This window comes from Vanellus vanellus, assembly GCF_965231255.1.
Source record: "Vanellus vanellus genome assembly, chromosome: Z".
In the NCBI taxonomy this organism is placed as follows: Eukaryota; Metazoa; Chordata; class Aves; order Charadriiformes; family Charadriidae; genus Vanellus; species Vanellus vanellus.
This window is the reverse complement of record NC_138908.1, coordinates 69,022,444-69,048,996: the sequence shown is the minus strand read 5'-3', so window position 1 is coordinate 69,048,996 and position 26,553 is coordinate 69,022,444. Positions and strand designations below refer to the sequence as shown.

The following is a 26,553-nucleotide window of genomic DNA, read 5'->3' as shown; positions in this document are numbered from 1 at the left end:
GGCTGCCGGGGCGGCGCCGGGATCGGTATCTCTCGGGCTCGACGGCTCCGAGCGGCTGGCGCCGATCCCGCCCCGCGCCGCGGTTATATCCGCGCCGGCGGGGCCGGGGCATGCGCGGCGCGGCGGCGGAGCTCTCCCGGGTGCTGAGCGCGGGCGGCCGCGCCCCCGGTGTCTCCCCCCACTCCCGCCCCTTGCCCCCCCCCCCGCCTCCGGCCCCGCGGTACCCGCTCACGGCGGCTTCATCCCTGCCGCTCGTCTCCGTCCTGTTCCGCCTGCCCGGCTGCCATCCCTGCGTGCGAACCAGCCGGGCGGCGCATTTCCGCGGGCTGAGTTTGGCAAGTGCCCGGCCCGAGGCGATGCCCTCTCCCAAAAAGTCCGCCCAGCGGGTCGGCTCCTAAAGAAAACGCCCTGCCCGCCCTCCTGCGCTTGGGGCACAGCGGGGGACTCTCAACGTTGCTCAGCTGCAGGGCGAGCCCCAAACAACCTGTGCTTTCCTGCCTGAGAACCCTCGGCACACCAAGCCTGGACGTGCTTCTGCGTCCCCAAAATAGCTCGGGACGGGGACCGACAAACGCCTTTCCTGCTTTCGGCACATCGTACGACAGTGAACGGCACGGACAAGGGAGCTGTAAGGTCCATCTGCCGGTAGCAGGCAGTGCTTGGGCGAAGGCGAAAGCGGGCGAGAGCCGCGGCGGGCAGTAGCCGCTCGCCCCGCAGGCAGAGGGGCGGCCGCGGGCTGCCGGCAGCCGCCCTCTCGCCCGCAGGGGGCCCCGGCGCGCCGGGGAGCGGCGGCGGCCGGCAGCCGCCCGGGGAGCCCGGCAGCAGCGAACCGTCCCCATCCCTGCCTTGCGCCGTGCCCGGCACTCGCTTCGCCGCCGAGTTCGCAGCTGAAACAGAAAGTCAATCGATGGGAAGAGGAACCCAGGCTTTCCTTCTGCCGTTCCGCTTTTAAATAGATCAAAATAAGTGCGCATTTCGAAAACGAAATTTATTCTAAATGTACGTAAATAAAGCACTGTGAATCAGACACCTGGGGAGATTAAGGAAAGGCTTAACAAGTAAATTATTTCTCCATAGTCTTTAAATTGATTTATGTTATTGAAATGCCTGCAAAGACATGGCCGTGTGTGCCATTAGTCACCAGCAGTCCACTCATCACTCTGGCTTGTATCTACAGTGACCCACTAAAAGTTATCACCCAGATCATGGGAATGCTAAAGGGGAACAAGAGTAATTAGGAAGTTTTATACATCGTATTGCATGTATTGAGGGTACAATTTACTGGAATTAGTAATGCAATGCTCTGGGAAGGCTTAGCCTCCAGACTACTTTCTACGATAAATACTTGTTACTAGAATGAAACAAAAAATTTGAAATAATGGGCCTTCAAAAGGCTGACTGCAGCAGGCCTTGAAAAATGGACTCCTGAAATTTCTTCACCACTTTCTCCAAATTATAGATTTTTTCCAGGCTTCCATACCTCTTAATCACTGACTAGGGCTACATTCAGGTGGCTTTTTCAATAGAAGGGCACTAAGTTGCATCCCTTAGCCTGCTGAATGCCAACAGTTTCTCAAATTCTCTCACCCAAAGTAAACCATCCTTTCTGTGAAACCTAACAAGCCCACCAGCCCCATCGGGGATGCACAGCCAACTGTAAAACAGTACGAGCAGGAGAGAAAGCCAAGGATCCTTCAACAGCAGCAGTTGGACAACCATATGAACAAGCAAAGTGAAAGTGCCAGGCTTTAATCAGAGCTGCACCACTGCAGAGGTTCTGCAAACTGTACTGGAGATGAAGTGCCCCCCAGCCCTCAGCAGCACTGGCTGCCTTAGTGCTAGTGTCAGCACTTATCCAAAATGAAGGTTACTGAAATATTTGAAATAAGCAAGTTCGTGTTCAATTTTACCCCTCTACTTAGTCCTTTCACTATTAGCTCGCAAGCGAAAAATCATCTGTAATTGAGCCATGCAGAGGCCATGACACGTTCATTTGGTAAATCATTAGCGGGATGGACAGTGCAGAAGTGGATGTTTTCCAGATTGAATTCTGCCCCATTCTGATCACATTGCTACAGCCATGCCCAATCTTTTAAGTATTTCACTGGAAAAATTGCAGAAACTATTTGTTGCACAAAATAATTTCTGCTACCATTTGACTATATACCTGCTCAGCACAACTTGTTGATATACTATGGAGACTGAACAGTAATAAAGATTCAGAAAGGAGAGGGGGAGGGAAATCACGTCTGCAGATATACTGCTTTTTTTGTTAGCCACTCAGAAAAAGCAACAGAGTGTGAACTGAGGTACCTCATGGGAACACTGGTAGTGGATTTTGAACTCGGGACTGCAAGTATGAAACGCTTGTCCAGGTTTTTTGCCAATGTTCTGACCATCTCACAAATTTCTTTTCAGTCTTGGGTCGTTTGCCTTTTTCTTTCTTCATTCTTCATCTCAGAGAATAGGTTTTAGAGGCAGGTAAGGGAACTTGCTCCACCAAGATGAATAATAAAAGAAATGTTCGCTGAATAATTTATTCAGGACACCATCAGGACATTTCCATAGCTGGAAAAATGTTAAAAAACTCATCAGCTATTTTGAAAAAGTGTTGCAAAATTCAACAGATACTTTACCTAACGGTTATTTTTCTGGAAAATATTCTCTTCTATTTGTTACTTATTTATTCCGCTGATACTGCCAAAGGCTTGTTGCTAATATGTAACTTTCTGGAGTCTTCTCTTTACCAAAGTGTCAGTGTAATTGGCGTTACTGACTCAGTCTTTCTGAAAACTGTAATAAACTTGACGGGCGTAGGCTTTTGGGATGTATTCTGGTGATAACAGGGGAATAATGGCTGATTTGTTTACTTTGGAAATCTCAAATAGATCCTGTAGAGTTTTGTAAGAGGCTTTTTTGGGTTTATATAGTACCATGCTAAAATAATCCACGGGGCTAAGGTTGCTAGTTTGCCTTCAGGTGTCATCAATATGTACAGTAAACTTAAAAAGCTTCCACCAGTTCAGACCACCAACAGAAACTGCTCATTGATTTAGACTATATTGTATCACAGATAAAAGTGTCCCTACAAGTATTTCTCAAATAGCCTTTAAAAATGTTTCAGATAAATATGCCAAATAAACATTTGCTGGAAATGATAATTTTCCTAGAATTTACACCAAAGGACCTCCATCATTTTTCACTTCCTTTACAGAGCTCATACACAAACAAAAGATTATGATTACAATGGTGATTGAACCAGCTGTACGCTCTTCTGAAATGTCTGGCAAGGGAGATAGGGTTCTGTTTTCAATATGAAAGTCATTTTTGTAGCTTAAAGCAGATTTTTGAAATAGTAAACGTATCATTATTTTAAATACAGAACCATAGGACTATTTCTCGCGGTATTTTTGCAGCAGCAAAAGATTTTTTATCTTTTTCTATTTGACATACCGAAGCAAGAGTAGTAACACTCTTGAACAGATTTCATCAAAAAGAGTTATTAATATGTGTTACTTAAATTGGCTTTATATTATTCTTAAATGTTGCATTCTTGCCATATAATTCTGTTTTATGAATAATTCTTTTTATGGCATTTTCTTCTCACTAAAAAAAAAAAAAAATGGAACAGGAGAAGGAAAGGGAAATAGGAAAAAAAGGACATTTCCTATTTGTTTATTTTCTCAGTTCTAATTTCTGGAACCCATATGGTATCCCTTTGACTTTTTATGAGCTCACGGCTACAATCTCATGCTTTTGACCAAACTCAGACTTTAACTGCTAACAGTTACATTTTGAACTGGATTTTACAACTCTACCTTCTCCATCCTGAGAGTGAAGTTTTGGTGTGACTGGTATGTATCCACCATGGGAAGATTTTCATGGCAATTCTTTTCTTAAAAGTGTAGAAGGAAATGTATACATGTTCTCATTACAAAATCTCAGTTAGATAACACAATGATCATACTGTCATTGGTACACTTCATGGACCACAGACATATTCTCCAGAAAGTATTATTTGAATACAGATATAAATTTTAATTAAAAAAAATACTTTAATCATGTTCACATCCCCTCCTCATTTGCTTTCTAGGTAGATCACTGAGAACAATATTTTCCTGGCACTATTTTTCATTAAAAGTTAATTTCTGTTGCTCCAGAAACATGCTTTAAATCTGTTAATATGGATAGTGAGACCAAATAAGCTCTTAAATTCACATAGTCCAAGAATGAAATTATAATTTTGTGAATTAGCTCACCAATTACAAATAACAATCCATGTTTGAACACTGATCTGAATGTGAGCATCCCCCAAAATGTCATGTAATAGAATCACTAACTGCTTTAGTGTTTGCTTCATTCTGCTACTTGAATCTCCCACAGACATACCATAAGTGGAATGTCAGCAAATATTTCTTTGCATGAGTAATTTATAAAATTCCAAAAATCTTAAGAGACCATAATTGAAATGGAAGTTGAGAGAGCCAACAGTGTCTCTGATTCAATTACCAAGTTAGCTGTGTTAAGAGGATGCATCTCTAAATGAGAAAGAAGGAATAACATTAAAAAAAAAAAAGTACTCAGAAACTTCCATCTTAATCTGTCTCCGAAAAAAATCAACAAAGCACAATAATAATAGAATTGTACATTGGTTTAGGTTGGAAGGGACCTTAACTACCATGTAGTTCCAAGCCTCCTGCCATGGGCAAGGACACAATTACCAAGCAAACTCCACAGAGCCTCTGGGACTCAGAGTCATTCTCTTTCAGTTCATCTCCCTGCTAATACTCAGTACCTTGAACATGGCCCACCACATCACATGTGATTCATCTTCTTAACATTTATAGTCCAGGCAAATTTTTAAGCTGCCTGTGCAGTTAATAGTTAGTCAGGTCAGTCAGTGTTTCACCTTGTGTGTGACAGAAAGGGATGTGGTATCCTCCAGAGGTGTCTTCTCCCTACTGACTGGAGGAGCAAACGAGCAAGCGTGTATCAGGTGCCTTTTAGATCTTTAAATTTTGGGCAGGAGAATCGCATTTCTAGTAAAGCAAAATTTCCTGTCTTCAGCTGGGCTTCATTTTGCAGCAACTCCTCAGCATCAAATCATATAATTTATGTCGCAGCTCTTCACTGCTTATAATCTCTGCTTTTCTGTCTCTCTGTACACATTTATAGAAATGTGTGAATTCCTGTACACACATTTCTTTTACTGCTGTCCCAGAAGACTACTTAAATTTAAAAGAATCCAGATATTGATTGTGCCTGGATTGTCAATCCAGGCTTGACTGTGTCTCTTGATCACATATATTGTTTTTTTCTGATCTCCTTTCAGTAACAGTACAGGCTTTTCTGTGTTGAGCTGTATTTACTAAACTGCAATACCTTTGCTGTCACAGGAACACAACTGTTGTGGTATTGTATTCATTTTCTTTTTATAACTGAGGTTGTGTTATAAAAAAAAAAAAAAGGCCTTAATTCACAAAAGTCTCCACAACCTCAGGTTATGTCTCCTTTGGAACAGGAAACCACTAATTAATTTCTTATCATTAGATTTTTACAATTCTTTGTGAGTCACCAAATAGTTTTATAGGCATCTTATTTAATAGCCCACAAATGCTCTCCTAAATCAGGTCTGTACTAAAAAGACACAGTGCCTATACACTTAGTGCCTGGACACATTCTATACACTTAAATAGCTGGCCTCAGTATGTCCTCATAGCAGGAAAGTGCTTTCTACTTGTGCTTTCTACACATTTTAACTGTATGTGACTGAGTCAGCTACAGCCACAGCATCCCTTAAACAGGAACCCTACTGTCCCCCAGGGTATTTTCTGACACTACACCCAGTGAATCATTTCTTCTGTGTATGTGCACACTGGCACAGAGCCCAGGGAATTATAGATGTTTCAGATCAGATTCCCACAGCTTTCTTTCTTCATTCTGTATGACTTCTGCATCTACAATTTTTGGTCATTTGGAAAAAAAAAAAAATCAAAACAAAACACCCACATTCCCACAAACCCTCTTGAGTTCCTAAAGCTTTTATTTCTTAATCATTTCCTGACATTTTTCTTTCTCTCATGTGATTCTGTCTGGAGAAGGGATAACATGGAAGAAAACAGGCAGGAATAACAGGTTGAAAGAGTTAGTTCAGAATGAGAAACTCTGTAGTGTCATGAAAGGGTGGAAGGAAAAACATCTCATACTTGGAGAGAATTATAGGCAACAAAAATTAATTTTTCCTGCTGAGGAAGAAACCAAGATGGAATTGTGCATGAAATACTAGTTGCCTCACATCAGACACAATGAACATCTACCCAAAAAGCGGACTGGAAATTGAAGTAAATAGTTAAATGACTCTCACAGAAGGGCTCTTTTTCTGATTGCCTTCAAGAAGTTTGTTAAACCAGTACTTTGTAAACATACGCCCATTCCTTGAACTTTGACCCCTTCTTTCCAACACTCTTAGCCTGTTCTGCTCATTTTACAGTCCTTTTCCTTTTTATTCCATTTACTGTAGATACTTCCTTATTCTTATTTTCCTTACCCTCCAGTTTAATTATTTTAAAATATTCAAGTCAAACTGTGTAGCTTGTTCTGTGCAACAATCATCAAGTGTTTTTAAAATGTTAAGTATTGTAGACATTATACCAATTTCAGGTAAAACAGCTTTAAATTAATTTCAGAGAAGTACTGATAAAGAGCTAAGCTGGCTACAATATCTAATGTCACAAAACAGTCTAGTGCCCGCTATGCGACTGGACTATTCAAAGAATCCTCACAGCAAGCACACCAGGACCCCTGTTGCTGTAACAGGTGAGATAATGTTATTCATATGCAGCGTATCCAGACCACTGTATTAAAATAAATACCTTGCAATGAACAAATCCCTTCTTGGCAAGTGCTGTTGGATATCAAATATTGCATAAATTCATCTTCTCTTGCATAGTCTGTGTCATTCCATTAGCTAGAAGAGAGCACATTATGACTCACAAATCAAATATCACTCTCTTATAAATATGTTCCGTTTCCAGAGTTATCATGTCTCAAGCTTGGGAGAAGCTACATTTCTATCCGATTTAGAAATCCTTGGAGTTTTAACCCTTTCTTGCGTTTTCATTATCTGGAGTTTGATGTTCACAGTTCTCACAGTTAAGGCAGCTGAATTGTGACAGCCAGTCTGGGACGGTTTGAGCAGAGGAACGAGTGTAATTAAGCACAGATTGCCATGAAACTACCCAGGAAACACATGGCGCAGTCAATTTTAAGCAGAGGGCTATTGAAGCGGACAAGGAACCCAGCCTAGGCCCCAAGGACGGGATGGCACTGAAGCTGTGGTACACGGGCCGTGTGAGGGGATCCTTGGCAGAGGGTACATGGCACACACTTAAAAATACAGTCACCACTGTTAGGTTAGGCACTTTCCCTATGAAGGGAGGACATTCAGAACTAACCCCAACGTGGCACCGCACTGTTAAAACCCAGGAAGGGCCTCAGCGCCCCGTCAGGGATGTGCCGGGAGCCGGGCTCCGGCTGCGCGGAGCACCACAGGCCCCGTCCGGGCGCTGAGGGGCTGCCGCCCGCCCTCCGGCCGCCTCAGGCCGGGCGAGGCCCGCACCGTCCCTCGCCGCTGCAGCGGGAAATGGCGGAAAACGCGTTACACACCCGCGTGCTTCGAGCACTTTCGCCACAAGCCGGGGGGGGAGGGGAGAGGGGGAGGGATACGGGACCTCTGCCCAGGCGGGTGCGGGGCTGCGAGGCCGCGGCGGGCTCTGCCTTCCGGCCCCTCGGCGGAGACCCGCGATGTGGGGCCGGGGAGGAGAGGCTGCCTGATGCGGAGCGGCCCTCCCCGAGGGCTGCCGGGGCGAACGCCCCACCTTTGCCGCTGAAGGGGGGAGGGGGGGCGCGGTAGCCCCCGCTGGCGGCCTCTCTTCCCCTCCCCGCCGGCCCGGCCCGGTTCGCTCCGGCGCGTTAGCCCCGGCGGGTCCGAGGCGGGGGCTCCGGGGAGCGGCTCCCTCCCCACAGCCCTCCTTCCTCCGCCGGCAGAAACCAGACACCGGGACGGCCCCGCGCAGCCCTTCTGTAGGAGCAGCGCCTGTGTCCGGGCGGCGCCGGGAGGCCGCTCGGCCGCTGCCATGCCGCGGGCCGGCTAGGCGTCGGGGGGTGGCGGCGCCCCGCTCGCAGCTCCCCGCCCGCACCATGCCATGTGTCCCGCCGAGCCGGGCGGCACACGTCTCCTTCTGGCTCCTCGTCCTTCACGCCCAAGCGCCCTGCCTGGGCAGGGCCCCGCCGGCCGGCGGCTCGCTCTTCCCCGACGGGCGGCAAGGTGAGTGGCGGCGGGGCGGGTCGGGGTGCGGGGAGCGGCCCGGGCACGGCGTGAGGCAGAGCGGCCCCCCCCTGCCGCCGCCGCCGCCTCCCCCAGGCCGAGCAGCCTCGCCGCGGGCGGGTGGCGGCTGCGGGTCGGCGCTGGGGCGGGAGAGGCGGCGGGCCCCGCGGCTGCGGCCGGCGGTTGGGGGTGTTGGCGTTCGCGGCCGGGCGGTTGCGGGGTTCGGAGCTGGCGGCTCCGGGCTGGAAAGTTGGGCAGCGAGAGGAGAGGGCTCTGGTGGTGCCTTCCTGCTGCTTTGTGGAAAGCGTTGAGTTGTACGGTGTAGGTGGAGGCATTGCCCAGTCCTGCTTTCTTGCTCGTCTTCCTCCTTAGGAGGCATCTCCCTCAACACCAGCGCCGTTTCGTACCGCTAAGCTGGAAAAGTTTACTGTCCCGATTATTTATTTATTTATTTATTTATTTTATTCACTTCTGTACTGCAGCAGCACAAACTACAGAAGGATCGGTGTTATCAGGCTATAAACCCCACTGTGAGTGTTCACATTCATTGAGCCAGCCTTTGCCCGCGGGTTGAGTCTCTCGGGGCGGTGTGTCCCGTCCCCCCCCGAGGTGGACTCACTGCATTGCCCCAGGCGGTACCTGGGGAGCGTTACCCTGTTGCCTGCCGTAAGGAAAATAAAAGAAACAGCTCCCACGAGAGGAAAAAAAAATATATATATATATATATATGATTAGCTGGAAGACTCTGCCTGGTGGTAGAAGACCCGCAAACGTAGGAGGGAATCTCGCTTCCTGAAAACCTTCCTGATGCAATCGACAGCTGTGGTGCTTGTCAGTGGGACAGCTGGAACACAAAGGAGAAGATCTGCAGTGCCCCTTAGGGACCGTGGAAAGGAAAAGTGGTTAAATAAGTTGGCTGAAAAGTGAACAGTTATCCTGAAGTTAGTTCCTGCTGGATTCCTTTAAAGTGAATTTAAACAATCATTGCATTTCTGTGACTCTGCATGGGACAGAACAGGGATGGCTGTGTTAGCAGGTAGTAGCTGTTTAATTGTCAGGTATTTCAAAACTAATGTAGAATTAATTTAGCTTTCTAGGCATGACAAATCTAGGCTTTTCCAAGAGTTTGCAAATAGTTTAATGTAAAGGGACAGTTCAAAATTTGGCTTTTTTTTTTTTTTTTTTTCAAAGGAAGATTGAATGCAGCACTAAGTGTGAAGGTCTAAAATTTGTGTCTCACATAGTGGAAGCGATGTTAAGTGTTGTGCTCCCTCTACCTCCATGATGTGTGTAGTGGATGGAACAGTAGTTAAGGATGCCCTCGCTGAATGTTGAAGGCCTACTCCCTGCTATGGGGCTTCACAGCTTTGGGTATTTTCTGGGTACAGAGCCTTTCTTTGGCTCAGGAAGATGCTTCCTCCAGAGATGAGCAATGCTATTTCCTATCCCAAGGAATAGTTTGAAAAAAAGCCAGAGGGTCTGAGTGGCAGATGTAGATGAACTACAAAGATGGAGATGAAACAATGGCAACTGATGATGTGTCACATGTTAAAGGAATTTTGTCAGAAAATGTGTTATCTGTTTAAAAGAAATTGTGTATTTCCTGTCATGTGTGACAGACTCTGTATGTTTTTCTTTTTATCCTAGTTTATTCACTTTGTCTACAGCCATTCTTAATATAGGCAGTTCTCTGCCAGGTGTGGTTAGTTTGAATCCACAGAAGAGCAAAACAGACAGCAGTGGTTTCAAATATTATCAGATGTTTTGAGTGATGCAGAATTTGGAGGGTCTGCAGGGAAGGTTCCTCCAGCAACTTAAACAATTCTTAGACTGGTCAAACAAGTGCAAAGGGCCTGAATGTTGCTTGTCCCGTGTCCCCAGAAGGGCCTGTGCAAACACTGTGATTGCAAGGCAAAGTACTGACTTGGTCGTGTCCTGCTGGGTGTGATGTTTTGGTCTTGTGGCACCAATGCAAGCTGATGTGCTCAGGCTGCAGTTCTGGAAAGACAGAGCATTCTCTGGAGCTACGCAAGCCTCCCAGGGAAGTCTTCCCTTTCCTGGCCTATAAATCCTGAGCAGTGCCACTTGACAGGCAGAGTATTCGAGGTGGCCAAGGAGGACACTGTGACATGCCAGCCCCAAGGCTTCTCAGTGGCACTGGGATAGATTCCCTCCACTTAATGTTTGCTGGCACTAAGTTTTATGGGAACCTGTGGTGTTTTAACATGAAGTAGTTGTAACTTCAGGAAAATTGAGACAGTCAGTGTTAAAGAATAGAACCCTCATTCTTGTGCAGTCTGGGTTGCATCTATTAAATTATTCTCTTTGTTGCCTCTGCCTCCTAGTTTAGCGTTGTTCTTTCCTAGAAGGGCAGAAAGGTAGCAGCAAAATTGTACCCCCTGTCTTTGTTTTAGACTCTTCTCCAGCTAGAAGGGTCAGGTGATATGGTATACTGTGCAGCTCAGTAAACTGTTCAGTTATTGGTAGGATTGTCTTTGCTAACCTCTACCCAACAGCCTAGACAAAACTGATAATGATTACTTGCAGAAATATCTTTAGCCTCATCTTGTTCAACTTTGTTGTGTTGTAATCTTATTCCCTCTGGTCTTTTGAAAATTTTTAAATAATTTATTTCCACAGTTACATTACAGTGTATTATTATTGCAGCATAATTCCCCTCTCAAGTGACTAGCATTCAGAAATGAGTATTAAAGGAGTGGGTGGAAGAAGTTATACTTCTCTGCTTTGATAATCCTGTTGCTATCAGATGCTTAAGCATTATTTTCCCGCTTACTGATTATGATGTCTAATTTGCCTTAACCTCTACACACTAATTACTGTAGTGATGAAATAAAAACTTCCTTGAATAACTTGAAGTCCAAACCCACAAATCTTTGGTCTTGCACGGAGCTTAACAGTTAAGCCACAACAAATTAAACTCAAGACATCAAGCAGAGGCAAATTGCACAGTGACAGCAAATGAATAAGTTTTCCTTCAGGCATTTAATTTGATTATTTCATGAGTTGTGCTGAAAACCATAGAAATCGGGATCTAGTCTTGCAGCATTCTCTGTTAGCCTGTCTTTGCTAGCATAATATGGGATGTGGGACTTCCCAGAAGTCTTATAATTCAACTTCTGCAAGTAAGCCGTATTTTTTGCTTCGCTCTGGAATGCGAGGAAGGGGGGACCTCGGTTTAGCTTCAGCTGCTAAAGTTGTCAGGCAGGTGGCACCTTTTGTGCTATCTACAGACTGTGCCAACTGCAGGAATGAAGGTGTGGACTGTTTTTTCAATGTCTCAGTCCCTGCTGTGCATATGTGGACAAGGGCAGGAGATGTCTCTCAGAACTTGTGGTAGGTATTAGTCTCCATGTTGTTCAGACCTGCCACTGTGGACGTCTAAAAGCCCACTGCTGTGGCTTGTCCTGCAAAGGCACAAAGTCACTGTAGACTGATGGAAAGGCTTGTGTACTAAGAAACCTGTTGTGTGTGAGAATAAGCTTGCTTCTGAAGTAAAGGTGCTACTGAGACAAGACCATATTTCTCATGTAGTTTTGTGTGTGTGTTGGGAAGTGGTGGTTTTGTGTGTTTTCTTTTTTTTTTTTGAATTGGGAGTGTTTCAGTGCACGTGTCTCTGGCGTCCATGGCCTGAGGAAACAAACAGCCATGTCTCAAACTGCAGCTAATGAGGACAAAGGAGATATGTTCATTCCCAAAGGGGATGAATCTAGACAGCTATCTGTCTGGGCATGATTTATCCTGTGTAGCTGTGAAGGTGCAGGCAGTGGAGAGAGAATTGTCGCTAGAAGGATTGTCTTACCAGTCCTAGGGAGGAGTAAATTGCTCTGGAAGTACCTGGAGTGGGCTAATTGCTTTGTTAACCAGCTTAATTAATGAATGAGGTGTAATTGCTTCATATATAAGTGGCTGGGACTTTGGGAAATGAAGAACAGCCTTGGGGAAAGAGGAACTGGAATGACATGCACCCTCACAGTTTCTGTTCGATGAAATATGTTCAGGCTGTGATTTCTTGGGCTGAAGTCAGGTATGCCAGTGGAAGATCTGGCCCGTAGGGTATGAGTTCTTAGGGTCTGTGTTTTATGTGGATTTATGTTATTTGCTTGGGGCTTTTGAGTTCCACACTAATTAAAAAAAAAAAAAAACAAAAACAAAACTGGGAACAGGTGTTGTTTTTCTCTGTATCATATCAGGAGACAAGAATGCTAGTAGCACTTTCTTCCCCTGCTAGGTCCTGACAAGTGATAAGGTGTCCAATTTTACCCTGGCTGGAACCCTTATACAAAAGGGCACAGTTACTTCATTCACTTTCAAACCCTTCCTTAAAATTCCCTCTTCTGCTGCAACATCCGCTAAAGCTGATGCGACCAAGGTGCTCTTGGTACAGCTTGTCAAGTCAAGTAGTAGTGTTCTCTTCACCTACGTGTATTTGTAAGTCTCTGTCTCCTGCTTTAGATAGTCGGTTTTCTGGATGTGCAACCAGAGCATCGTGTGCTGGGGACTTAGGATAAAGAGGATTCCCAGCTTTTGTGGGATTGGGAAGGTCTGTGTGTTTGACAGTTGATCCTTTATATGAATGGTGAGAAAATATTTGAAAAGAAGAATGTTTAGCTTCTAAATTGAGTGTTACAATGGGAGAGTAGAAAGCCCAAATGAGGATTATATTGCATGGTGCATGTGCACGTGCACTGCTTGCCTTTGTGTCGGTAGTATGGCATGGTGAATTGCTGTCACTTTTGCATTTCCCTTTAAATCATGCTGGATCTGAACAGGCTAGCACTCACCTGTTTTTTTTTTTTTCCCCCCCTTCCTCTCAGAGCAATTTATCAAGACATTGCCAGAATACCACGTGGTTGAGCCAGCAAGAGTAGATGCAAGCGGGCATTTTCTTTCTTTTAATTTACACCATCACGTCTCAAACACAAGGAAGAAGAGAGATCTCAGCAAAAAGGAAAATGTGGTGTATTACAAAATTAACCACGAGGAGAAGGATCTGTTTTTTAACTTGACTGTCCACGTGGGATTTCTTTCCCATAACTACGTAGTAGAAAGGAGACATGGCAACCACAGTAATGCAAAGATTGCAACTCGCTCGGGAGTTCCCTGCCACTTCATTGGCACAGTGTTGCAGCCAGGTTCTGGGAGCGGCACAGCAGCAATCAGCACGTGCAATGGCCTGGTAAGTGATGTGACCTTTACTGGGGTTCTGGGCTAATTTTGGTGTCATTAGAACTGAGCTAGAGCTTTGGTATATGGATACGTCTGGTAAGAAACTGGATGAGCCAGTCTGATACCTGACTGACAGAATGCTCTAGAAGAATCAGTTTGGAGCTGAATCACTATGGAGGTCATTTGGATTTTTGAAAGAGAGAATCAGAAGGTCAGAAGTTGATGCTGAGGCCCCTTGGGGTTTGCTTTTTGCTAGATTTTTTTTTTTTTCTGGTGGCCTGGACTGAACATCTCTATCATTCATATGGCTTGAAGCCATCCAAATATCCAGTCGTTGCTTTGATCCCATTAGTAGTTGGAGTGCCTTTGGTATGCATCTGGATGTGAGCTTCTGTTTTAGTTTTCCATAAAAGAAATGTACCTTAGGTGCACTGAAACTAGTCTGCAAATCAAACCAACTGCGCGTGGGTTGGGAAAACTGGGAGATTTGCTTCAGAACTGCACTGCAACTTCAGAAATAAATGGTAGGGTAGACGCAACCTTAGCTAGAGCTTTAAATTCAAACCTGAGCCACTTTTAGGCATTCCTTATTTGAAGGAACACTTCTAAGGCTGGAGCTTGAAGTCTTGCATTTCTCAGTAGCCTGTGGTTCAGACTGAGACACGGAGGTGGAAACCTTGTTTTTGCTGTGCTTTGCTTTTTTAGCACTACCAAAGCTTAGGTTTCTAATTCTAGATGATAACGCTGAACCTATCTTGTGAGGGAGGGGAAGAAGAGACAAACTGCTTGAGTGTGAAGGGGATGCTGTAGAGAACTGAGTAAAATGGCAGGCATGATCTGTGAGAGGAAAACGCAAAGGGTTTGTGGAGTGTGTGGGCAGAAGTGATGAAGTGTGTGCAGTGTGAGTGTCTGGCACCTTGATCCTTGAACGACAAATGATGGTATTTGAAAGTGTGCAGAGCAGTGCACTGGTGCCTTTTAGCCAATACATCTCAGTCTGCAACAGGTTATGGACTGATGTTTCACTCTTGAGCCTGAACTCAGCACCAAGGTGAGTGTCTGCAAAGTACATACTTTCCCTGCCAGCCTGTTATTATTGAAGCATGCTCCTTGCTGTTGAGAAGCAGAAAGCTTTCAGAAGATTTGGGAAATCAGTGGGTTACAGAAGTTTCCTGACAATGTACAAAAAGTAACATGAAGACAGCTCTGATGTAGGTGAAATGGGAAACTTAGGAATCTTATACAAGTGCTGATAACACTTTTGGCATGTTGCCTGGAGAAACAGACCATTGCCTGAGGTCAGAAGCTGCAGTCCCACAGGCATGAAGATCGGGGATTTGCTAAGTAATTCTTCCAGTGGGGACCAACTTAGCAAAACTTTCCTGAAACACGTTATGGTCATACAGGGTTAGTAAGGAAAAGGACATAGGATGATACAAGTAGTTCCTTTGGTTGCTTTGTCTTGTGCTTTACCAGAATGTCTTTGTTAGTTTTCATTAGAATGAGAATGAAAATGAGGCGCTAGGTCTTCATTATGCTTTCTGAAGTATTTAGCCTGCAGCAAGGATTAAAAAAAATACACAAATTACATTTAAAAGATTTGGTAATATCTTTCAAAGTGATCCTTTCATTTGGATTACAAACTTTTTGAGGTTTACTTTGATTTGGAGAATTGCAAAACAAAGTTTGTTAGAATACAAGATTGGGGATTCTTTCTTTTTGACAAAACACTTATATCAAAAAAATACTGTTGTGGTTTGGTTTCTCCCTCCTACCCCAAAGTGACACTCTGAAAACATAGAATCATAAATTAATTCAGCTTGAAAGTGACCTCTGGGGAAAACCATGATGGTTTTGATGCGATGATTTTTAGAGTCTGAAGAGGTTGCAGTAAGAATTGGGATTGACTCTCTTGATTCCTCTGAGTGCCACAAGCTGCGGAAAGGTGGTTTAGCTTGCCTTTCTCCTGAAAGCTTTCCAAAAGATCCAGTGTCATATGAAAATATTTATTAATTAATAGTTTTGCCAGCATTGCGAAATGCAGTCTGGTTTTCAGGATAAAAACCTGACGTTTTTGAAACTGTTTGTGGTGGTCTGCTGCTTCTTGAGCTAGCAGTAAATTGTTTCCATTCAGGAGGAGATGCACAATTTTTTGCTTTTCAGCACCATGTCTATTTCTGCCTTTTTTGTTATACTTTTTTTTTTTCTTTTTCTTCCTGGGATGTGTTGTGTTTCTCCATTGAAAAAAATTTTTTTCTGTTTATTCTTTAGAGGGAGGGAAGGAGAACTGAGAATAGGTAAACACTATGGGTTACGACAACTTGTTTGAGATACTAAAAACCTATTCCGTGAGGAGAGATTGTAAGCTGGTTTACTTTAGGAGATTAATTCTAAACTACTTGATAAAAAGAGTTATATGAAATAATGAATTGCGTAGGGTGAGATGATAAGGATCCTTGGAGCTGAGATGGGAAGAAGAGGAAGATAATAAAACAGTGCGGTTGAAAAGTGCTGGCTTCCCGGAATATGCTTTGGCAGCAGTGGCTGCTGTACAGGTCCTCACCTGTGACAGCCTGGGTCAGGACCGCGCGCTCTGAGTGTGTGCTGTGGCAAATGCATCACAACAAAATGTAGCTCCTCAGCCCACTGCTGTGAGCTGGGGTAGTGCTGATGTGCTCAAGCCTCATAACCCAAGAGCTGGTAAGAACTGGTGTCTTAGACTTTAAATACGGGGAAGAGGAATATCAGCGATGTTCCTTTCCTGATGTTGTTTTGGCCTGAGAGCTCAGGTAGGTTATAAAGTGATAAATGTGCTGTGTTGTTTTTTGTTGAGATGGTCTTTGATAAGCTAAATAAGGCACCAATTTACCATGGTAATGAGCGACAGGAAAGTGTGCGATCCCTAAACTGCTAATTTTTGGCTTTCTTAATGATAGGAGCTGGTAAAAGAAATTATAGTACTGGAAAATACTGATTTGATTAAAGGAATACATTTTACTGGAATATCTGGTTTGCTGACATTTTTAGTGGGAAGTGGTTGAAATGTTGTCTTATAATTTTGTTCAAGTGAATTGCTTAAGATTATGTCAACTTTTGCAACACCCCCTACCCCACCCCCCCCAAAAAAACCCAACAAAAACCCAACCCAAATTAAAAATTTTGGCCTGAAGTGGGCCAAAATAAAATCCTGAAGATGCCTTTGGGAGGGGAATCCTAGTTTTCATCCTCTTTCTGGAATGACTTCCTCTTGTGTGAAGTCTATTTGATTCATATTTGAAAGTTCCTGAATTTCCAGGACAATAGCAGTGTATAAGAACAAAACAAAGATGCATGGTGTAGATTTGTGTTCTGTCATGGAGATCACTCACATACAGCACTGAAAGTATAGAAAACCTAGAAATGGATTTTCATCTCCCTTATGTTTTTACTTTGATATATATTCCTGCTTCCATTGGCATTACATGGGCATTGCTCATGTAGCAAAGGTACAACTCTCATGGTTCATTTTTATTCATGACATTTCAGAAACAATTTTTTTCTGCATAAATCCAAGGGGTGGTGCTGAGGAGATGTGGTTTTCATAGTGGCATCTGTTTGATTAAATCATATTGACAAATGATTGAAGAAGAAAAGTGATACTTCCAAAATGTGGTAAACTGCTTTTTGCCATTAGTGTTTCTCCAGGTTGACAGTATGTTGCTTTTTCAGCCAGAACGTCATCATACCGAGGAATTGCAGCATTTCCTTAGTTGTTTTGAACACAAAGTACACTGATGTCTTACAAATTTCATTTTTCTATGTATTTATGTGTTCCCAAAGTGGCATTCAAGGGGAATAACAGTGTGACAGATTTGAGAAAGAAGAATGGGGAGGACATTCATTGTATGACATTGTTCATACTTAAAAACGTAAATATGTCTCTATTTTCAGAAATATATTTGGAAACAAATGTGTAGGTTCATAAAGGGATTTGGGCAGAATTGGACAAGAGGATAAAGACAACAAACTAGTAGAGATCTGGAGGAACTAAGTTTTAATTTCCAAATAATTTTTTTTTTCTAACACCTTGTGATATCCTTGTTTCCCTTGCATGCTAAATAGGTCATGACCTTCTTAACAGGTCGAAGAACATGATGCTGTAAGGTCTGTCTCTTCTTCTCTGGGTCAGTTGTCTAGTTAAGCCTTTTGCATTTCTGTGTCTTGCAGAATAATGCATGAGACTGCGTTAACATGGGAAGAGTGGGGCAGACCTCACTGTTTATTTTGGGTCACAGTTGGAGGAGGAACCCCCAGAGAGGAATTCACTACTGTAACACCAGAAATGGATCAAACTGTGGCACTTGGGAAGAGAGCAGATGTGAAATCTCTTAGGTACAGGAAAGTTTCCAAGAGGAAGTAAAGGGACAAAATAATTTCGTTTTTGTCTCTCTCAGTGGAAATAATCATAGAATCGTCTAGGTTGGAAGGGACCTTTAAAATCAAGTCCTACCATCAGCCTAACACTGCCAGAAACACTGCTAAACATGTCCCTAAGCACCACGTCTACCCATCTTTTAAATACTTACAGGGGTGGCGTATACACCACTTCCCTGAACAGCCTGTTGCAGTGTTTGATAACCCTTTTGGTGAAGAATTTTTTCCTAATTTCCAATCTAAACCTCCCCTGGTGTACCTTGAGGCCATTTCCTCTTGTCCTATCAAATACAATATTTGGGTTTGTCTTGGCAGGCTGTTTAGGAAACGTGCTTTATGTTTCCACAGTGCCTTTCTGCAGAAGATTATAAAGAACTTTTCCAAATACTAATGCCTCAATGTTCAGTTGTGTGTTAGCCTGAGACCCCTTGTGTCACAGCAGTAGTGTCACCTTGTGCCCTCAGTAGGGCTGGGAGGGAGCAAAGCTCAGTGAAGTTGAATGAATACCCTAGGTTTATGCACTGAGTCTACAGAGCTGGAGTGAATTTTTCTCCGATAGTCTATCCTCTTCATTAGGAACAAGGCCCTCTTTTATTCATCAGTAACACAGACATTGTTTATAGTATTTTTAGATGACAGAGCGTCATTAAGGCTTTGTTTCCTTGACACTTGTTTACAGTGTAAAGCTGTCAATCGACAGTTTCTTCTGGTAATACTTTTGTCTTCAAAGGCTATAAAAGCATTAGCATCGAAATGGCAGAAGAATGGAAGAACATTAGTATGGAAATTGAGAATGATCTGTACACATGTACCTGGTAGGCTCCTGGCCATACTGGGCCTTGTGTGGCACTGGGGACAGATGGTGCTTTGGCTGTCTCCAACTGATCAGAGGGTTGCCTCTGTCCTGATGGGCATCAGCATTTACAAGAAGTGCTGTTGTCATCTGCTGCCCAGGCAACAGCAATGCAGTACAAAGTCATGAAGCACTGTTTGTGTATTTGTTCCCCCCTCCCAAAATCTAGGACTGCAGAACCCTGCTGTTTCTTAGCAGTGACAGACCTGGTAGCTGCTCCATACCCCTGGCGATCTGTAGAAAATTGGGTCAAGTCTGCTGCCTATGCCCAGGATTTTTGAAACGTTTCCCCCACCTCAGTTCTTCCTCTGTGCCCAGCCACAGTCAGGGTAGTCCTCTGTGAATGTTTAATTGGTGGCTGTATGACCGTTTCTCTTTACATGGCAGTGGGTGGGAGATGCTCCGAGTGGGTCCTCTCTGGGCAGATCTGTGTCTGCCCTGACACACGTGGCAAGTTTGTCACTGAAAAGCAGAATGGTGTCTGAATTCTGCTCAAATGTAACTGTTCTCCTTATTGCAGGATATCACTGCGTTATATGAAGCCTAAGAATGAGCTCTGGTACTTACGCAGTGTCACCTATGTTCTTAACCCGGTCCACTTAATGCACCATAAAATCCACCAATGGCGTTTTATCTATTGCAGACTTCCATCGGTTTGGGGGAATTCAGCATGATATCTGGTCTCCTGCTACATGCCAGGATGCTTGTCTAGTTAGTGTGGGATGCCTTTTCCATGCTGACCCCCTTATGACCTGTCCCAGGCTGAACAGGTCTGTGTGGGTACCGTAACAGGACATCGGTGGTACTGTGCCCTATGGAAGTGGTCTAATAGGTCTGTTTAGGCTTTCCTCTCCTGTGGATATGGCAAGCCTGCATCAGGGTATCAGTGCTCAGTGTTTTCATTAGACGAGGTTTAGTGATAAAGGAATCTTTGCTTTAAAACAGTTTTCTGGTATTTTGTTCTAAAGTAGTGAAAGAAACAAATACATTGCTAACTTTATAGGGATTTCTATCTGCTGCTTTGTCTCCCAGTTTGTGAGATTGATTCATTATTAGCAATTTGTATGTTGATCTGTTGTTAAAGGTAGTTACCAGAGCTCTGCAAAGCTACTGTTCTACACAATTCACTCCTATACCCAGAAAAAATGACCATATCTTTCTATTCCCTTGTGGTATACCTGTGGCCAACAAAATTGTTTCTCTTCAAATCCAAGTGGGTTTTGATTATGAGAAGGAAGTATGTGGCAGTGCAGAAATACACTTAAGGAAAGGGGAGATGTAACCTTCTCTTCAGTTGCACTTGTGACCACCTGAAACTGGATTCAGCACTGATCCCTGACGTGGTATTGTACAGCCCCAGAGCATGTTTGGACACACATACTGTTTTGGTGGCTGTTAATCGAAGAGATGGTTTGGAGTGTATTCCTGTTGTGCTACCTCAGATGAATGAATTCCACTCTGGGAGCAAGGGTTCTGGCAGACAAATACACGAGTTCTTCTCCAGGGCTCTCTTCCCCTTCACTCATCTCTCCTTGCTTCCTCTGAGTCTCTCACTTCTTTGTTTGCTGTTCCCCTGCCTTATAGTACTTGGTGGGTCTGCTTGTGATTGAAAGTATGGCAGATGGCCCTACCTGCCAGTCGTGCCTTCTTATTTAGCTGTGAGTGACATCTCCACAGGAGCCTCTTTTGGTTTGTCCAGCTAGTGATAAACTGCTGGAACCAAAATGTACGACGAAGGTGTTTGGAGAGTGCCAGGCAAGAAAGCAAGCTGCCAGCCTTTTTCTTGGGGATGGGAATTGCTCCATGATTGGATATAACGGAGCTTCCAAAGTCATTTGGTTTGTTCTGGCACATGTAAAGAAGGAAAGACCTGCTAAGTAACTCTGTTGTGTATCTCTTGTACTTTTCTTCTCTTAGGCAGTAGTGTGAAAAATGCTGTAAGTAGAAAAAATATACTGAAAGTAAATACAGTGTTCCCTCTGCATCTGTTCTGTGTCGTACTTGGTCTGTCTGTTTTCTCCGTATAGTAATAAATATCTGAATATTCTCTTTGCTTGACTAATGTTGTGGTTATGTTGTGTGTTTTTGGTTTTGGTTTTTGAAGATGATTGAAAGATAGGGTGTGTGGTGGTGGTTTTTTTAGTTGTTTTGTTGTTTGTTTTTTTCCCCCAGCAGATTCATCATTCAAACTTTGACTAGTATTTGCTGCAGTACTTTAACATCCATCCTTTTTCTTTGTGTTTGAACTTCAACTATCCATCTGCCAGCTCCCTTCCCCCAGTCTTTTGTCTGCAAAAATACTCTAATTGACAGGTCAAATGAATCTCATCAGTGATCTCAATACATGAGAATCCGGCTGTGTCTGTGGCTCCTGGTCTTGGCCTTGTCACCTTTCACCAATATGAAGTTGTTAGCCCAGAAGCTGGGTATAGCTTGAGTTTTTACAATGTAGTTGTTACGTTTCAGTGGAGCAGTCATTGATGGGTTAGGTTAAAATAAGAAATGGTCAGTATGAACTGATTTGAACGGAGTACCCGTGATTAGGATGCTCCTTTAAGATAACTATTTTTTGAGAATACGAAAGGCAGACTCTTTTATATAGTTTTAAGAAATTTTATTCTCCTGTTTAAATCTGTACCTACTTATTTGCTAATTACTTAGGAATATTGATAGTGTACAGAGCTGTCAATCATATTTCCAGTTTCCATGAGTCTTTTTAATGAACCTTCTATGTATATGTGTGTGTATTTTTTTCTTTTTTTTCTGAAAGTCTTCACTCATGATTTCCTAAGTGTGGTGGTTTTTATAAAAAGTGTCTCATTTACTAAGGGAAAACTGTAGGATTGTGACTTCCGTCTACAGATTCAGAACCCAGAAGTAAGAGATACACATAACATCGATTTTGCCTTGATTCTTAACAATGTGAGGTTTGTAAGATGGTCTGTTCTTTGTTTCTTCTAGTGTCTTTGGAAGTTGTTGGCCAAATTCAGCCTGATCTGAAAGAGAAATGGAGGTATCAAAGCCATTAAGTTCTTATGAATTTTGCAGGTAAAGGTTGAACTTTTGATCAGTGAAATGATGGATGAACACATGCAGGTTGACCAGTGGCTCAGCACAACTGTAAGTTGTTACTGAGCAGGGTGCAGTGCTAAACCCTGGCCCAGCTGATGGTAAGGAGTGCTGGAAGATTCAGGAGAGGTTGGAGAAAATGACTTTAAGTGAGGAAATTGAGCATATGTGAGAATCAAATCTGTGGGGAAAAAAAGTGTTGGTAGTTCTGCTGTCCATAGAACTTTTTCTTTTCATCTTTAATCCATTTTTATGGTGTTGAAAGGAAGGGTCCAGCTTGGAAGTAAAACAGAATGCTTTCCACTGGTTGCCATATTTCCAACATGCTGTACCTGCTGCCCATGACAGCACGTGCTTTGTACGTAATCATTAGTAATGAGCAGAAGAGAGGGAAAGAACTGAAGCTTTCCTACATGCTCAGCCAGTGATGCATATAATGTGACATTAATAGGGACACATCTTGCCAATTGCATGCCTTATTTCCTAGCTGTTCAAAAAAAGGAAAATTACCAAGAAAAGCCTGTCTTGCTCCTGTTCTGAGCAGACAAACACGCGCAGGACGTTAGGTGAACAGCAATGGCCGATGTAGACGACAGACCCAAATAGTCTGTGTCTGCTGCTTGTACTTAGAGGATAGATGGGCTAGTGGTACTTTTGCAACAGCTGTGTGAGTGGTACTTCTGGCATCAGCTGAAAACCAGAAGCCTGAAGATCAGGTCCTGTCTCTTCAATTTGCTTTGTCTGACAGAGAGAAGCAGTCACAGTCCCTGAGCAGTGTCAGCATCAGGGTGTGGTTATATATACACATATATTAGGAACACACACATGCAAATCTATATACCTATATGTAGCTCTGTCATTGCAGAACAGTTACACTGCAGCTAGAGCTCTTGGTTTAAGATCCATGCTGTGTACTGAGAAAGCTTCCATGCTGTTGTATGTACTGGGTATTACCAAGCTACGGCCAAAGATGCTGGATTTTTCCAGAAACTGGTGCTTAACAATGGACTTTCCTGACCCATCTGTAAATTGCAACAGAATTTAAGTATTTAGTAATTTAGACTGGGATATTTATGTGCTTTATATTCACGCTGGCTTCAGGACATGCTCTGGAGAAAGACTCATCTGAAATTACAATCTTTAAAAATATATAAGTAGTATTAAAAAAACCTGATTGTCTTGGCTAAACAGTGCCTATGTTTAAACACATCCATTTTACATTCTAATTCTCATGGCAAACAGCAAGTACCTAATAAACTGCTTAGGCTTGTTGCTGCATGGAAATCCCAAGAGTAGGTCTAAATCCATTGTAGTTGCAACACACAGTAAAGGCTCATGCAGACACTGTTTTCGATTTGAAGTTTTCTTTTGTTCAAATTCCACTCTTTTTCCATTTTTAAATGTATATATTTAAAACAAAGATGATTCCAATGCTCAGTCCAAACTTTAATATCTGTTTATTTGGATGCAACGTTAACTCTATTTGTTTCCTTATCGAGAACAGTCATGGACCAAATCTGGTCACAATTGTAGTGTATTCTTCATTATCTTTTTGCTTTGTGGTAGTTCTGAACACTTGGCACAGCATTTTTGGACAGCTGTTGAGATGGGCTTTTTATATAGTTCCAAATTTTTTTCCCCGTGAAAATGGCAGCTCAGGTTTCTATTTCTGCACAGTACCAGGTAGATCAGAGCCATCATTTTAATACACAAAGGTTGGGATTATTTCTCTGCTGCCTTTTCCCCTTCACTATGCCATGCTTGATCAATTTTCATTAATCTATAGTGAATTAGATCTTCCTTGTTCTTGTCCAGGTGCTCAGGCTCAGGAGAGCTTTCTGAAGTTCATAGGTTGTGCTTTGTCCTTACTCTCCTGAATAACTTATAGCTGTTTTATATTCTGTATAACAGACTCTAATTTGTAATCCAAAATGTAGGCACAAGGAAAGTTGCCCTGAAGAAAAAATTCTTTGTTCTTTTGCAACATTATTAACATGGTCATAGCTTTGGAGCTCAATGAAACTTAATAGTTCAAGCAAATGTTTTTCTTCACTTTTGGTTCCTGTGGTTTTTACCTTCATTTTGTATTCCCTCAAATTTTCTTCAAGTTTGAGTTTATTAAATAGATAAATTAAGACCTAGTCAGGTCCACTAGATCAGATCACACAAATAGTGGATTAGGTATTGGGGGACAAAGCATGTTTGTTTTTGGCAAAAACCCATAATTGCTAAGTAATGTATTTTCTTTTTGCAGAAACTCATGTGTACCACTTGAGAAAAATGTCTCTGCCAAAAAGTATCCTATGAATAATTACTTTTAGTATCTTCAGGTCAATTACATTTGATTTGGAGAGTTTTATCACTGAACAAAACATTTCCCCGCACCCTCTTTTCCAACATGCCCACACAGTATAATTTCAACTGGAACTTTAGTTGGATCCAAAACTAAATTTTTGTGTAAGATTTTGCCTCTCAATATAAAATTCTGGCTAACTTCCTAAAAGAAAAGCTAGCACATGGTTTATGTTTTGGAATTATGGAAATTATTGGAAAAAAAATTGTCTCTGTTCATTAGATTGTTTTAGTTTACCTCAATCTGTTGTTCTTTTTTTAAGGGGGGGTGGGAATTGACAGAAAAAGTCCTCAGCTTTATATTTCTGAATGCAAGGTAGTTTAACAACAAATCCTGAACAATTGTTCCCACCTCAAAAATATTGTTTAATTAGTCCCTGATTACTGTTACTTTGGGGGGGGGGGATATGGAGGCAGCTGAACTGGTAGAATTTTCTTTTGGGCTGTGTTTCCATCAGTGTTGAATGACAGACATGATATTGTTGTGCACCCATGCAAATACTTCTAGTGTCTTTGGTGTTTTAAATGTTGCATAATTATTGTTTACGATTTGCACAGTGGTGGCAATCTATTCCTTGCAAATAATTTTTGCATTCTACAGTGGATCAAATTTGTATTTGCAAGATTGACAGAGGAATATTGTTATCTGTGAATGTTTATAGTGAGACACATCATCCTAAATGGAAAACAAACAAGCCTGGCATGTAATTTCCTAAATTTATGCTAATTTCTTTTCCTCGGGTCCTTTAAGTGAAAGGAAATTGTGTCTGCAGCTCTCTCTAGAACTGTTACTCTCTTAGTTTAATAAGCCAGAAATCATCAGTCTTTCTTGGTCAAGTATTCCGTGGTTTGCCCCAGACAATCTAGTAACTGGTTTTAAAAGGCAGCATTTTCATTGTACTGTCAGTGCTGCCTGGGACTTGGAGGGGCTGTGTCTTGAGATGTAAATGATAATCACCTATGGGGAAGTTGCAGACTTCAGTGCGTTTAGGTCAAAATTCAGTTTGGTGCTGTTGACTCTACAGTAATCTCAGTACTGTGACTGCTCTGACCTCTCACAGCTCTGCCTGTTTGCAGGTAGTTAAATGAAGAAAGAGTTTGAATAAGAGTACTTGGTGAATATAAACTGTGACTGCCCTTCACCGCTCCTTTGTGCATAGTTTCATGGCATGGAGCCCTTCCTGCTTGGGTCATGAATATGCTACTGGGTTGTAAGTTTTGAAATTTGTATGAAGGTCAGAGGGTTGAGCAAGCGTCTGTAGACATCGCATGCCTGGTTCTTGCAGTGCACTGATGTATGCACTGAGGGCTGCATGAAGCTGTGCCTGGATCTGTTTGGGCAGCCATGTGGAGCAGCAAGGAACCGTAATGGTCCTTTATCCTCACTCTGGTGCTTGGTGCTGCTGTAACTGCTTCCCAGGCAAGGGAGGCATCAGAGAGGAGGCACGTGAGGTTAGGCAGTATGGAGGGGCTGCTGCAGCTGGCCCTGTGTGCCAGGAAACATGGCATGTTCAGAATGTGCTTCAGCCAGGAGAAGCGAGGAGGCCAAAACATGGGTCGTTCCTTTGGTCTCCACCTCCATCTGAAGGTATTGTAATGTATGCAGCTTGCTCTGGGCTGCATTGGAGATTGACAGTTCAGATGTTGTCATATATACCAATATGATGCTAAAAAAAAATTTATTTATTATGAACAGGGCTGAGTCCTGCATCTCATGTGGTTGGGAAATAGTCTTTTTTTCAAAAGGTGGATTTTTTAATATAACTTTTCTTTAGCAGACTTGCCATATAAAGAAGCACTGGCTGGTAGGTGGCTGACAGACTAGCCTGGGGTGTGGTATACTGTGAAAAAGTATCTAGAATAAAGCCAGCGGACCCCAGCAGCCTGCCTCACAGAGGCCACGGGAAGCAAAAAGTATTTGGAGATCTCTCTAGTGTGAGTGTATAGGTTTCCAATCTGCTGTTCCTTCAGGAAAAGGAAAATTTAATGTCTTGGAGTAAAGGACTTCCAAACTTGATTAATGAATAATCACAGTGAATCTTGCTCACAGATGCCTGGAGTCGATGTCTTATGTGTAGTCCCTGTTTTACCTTGGCAATTGAAGTTGGCATAGTAGCTTCACTTCTTAGTCAATAACTGTGTACTCAAGCATCTTAAATGGAATATGGAATCATGAATGGAATAAAACTGCTCTTTGCAGCATCACTGGTGTGTTGTTATTCTTTTTTCCCTGCTTGCCTGCTGTGCAGCGTGGCATAATACACTAGCTGCTGAAGTATAACTACCCTTGAGATTGCTGATTTCATTTGCACTTTCCTCTAGCTGAGTTTCTTTACCCAACTTGGCTATTACT

The 26,553-nt window shown here is 43.0% G+C and overlaps 1 protein-coding gene across 1 annotated transcript in view; it reads left to right on the top strand.

The window, feature by feature from the left end:
• Positions 1-8,199: 8,199 nt before the first annotated feature.
• ADAMTS12 (ADAM metallopeptidase with thrombospondin type 1 motif 12) overlaps positions 8,200-26,553 on the top strand; it is a gene marked incomplete at its 5' end in the record, with an annotated part of 172,453 nt that continues 154,099 nt past the window's right edge. The window contains 2 exons of the mRNA XM_082497230.1: positions 8,200-8,326; positions 13,162-13,523. Of these exons, the coding sequence (XP_082353356.1) occupies positions 8,200-8,326; positions 13,162-13,523 (489 nt within the window). The remainder of the gene's footprint in view (positions 8,327-13,161; positions 13,524-26,553) is intronic.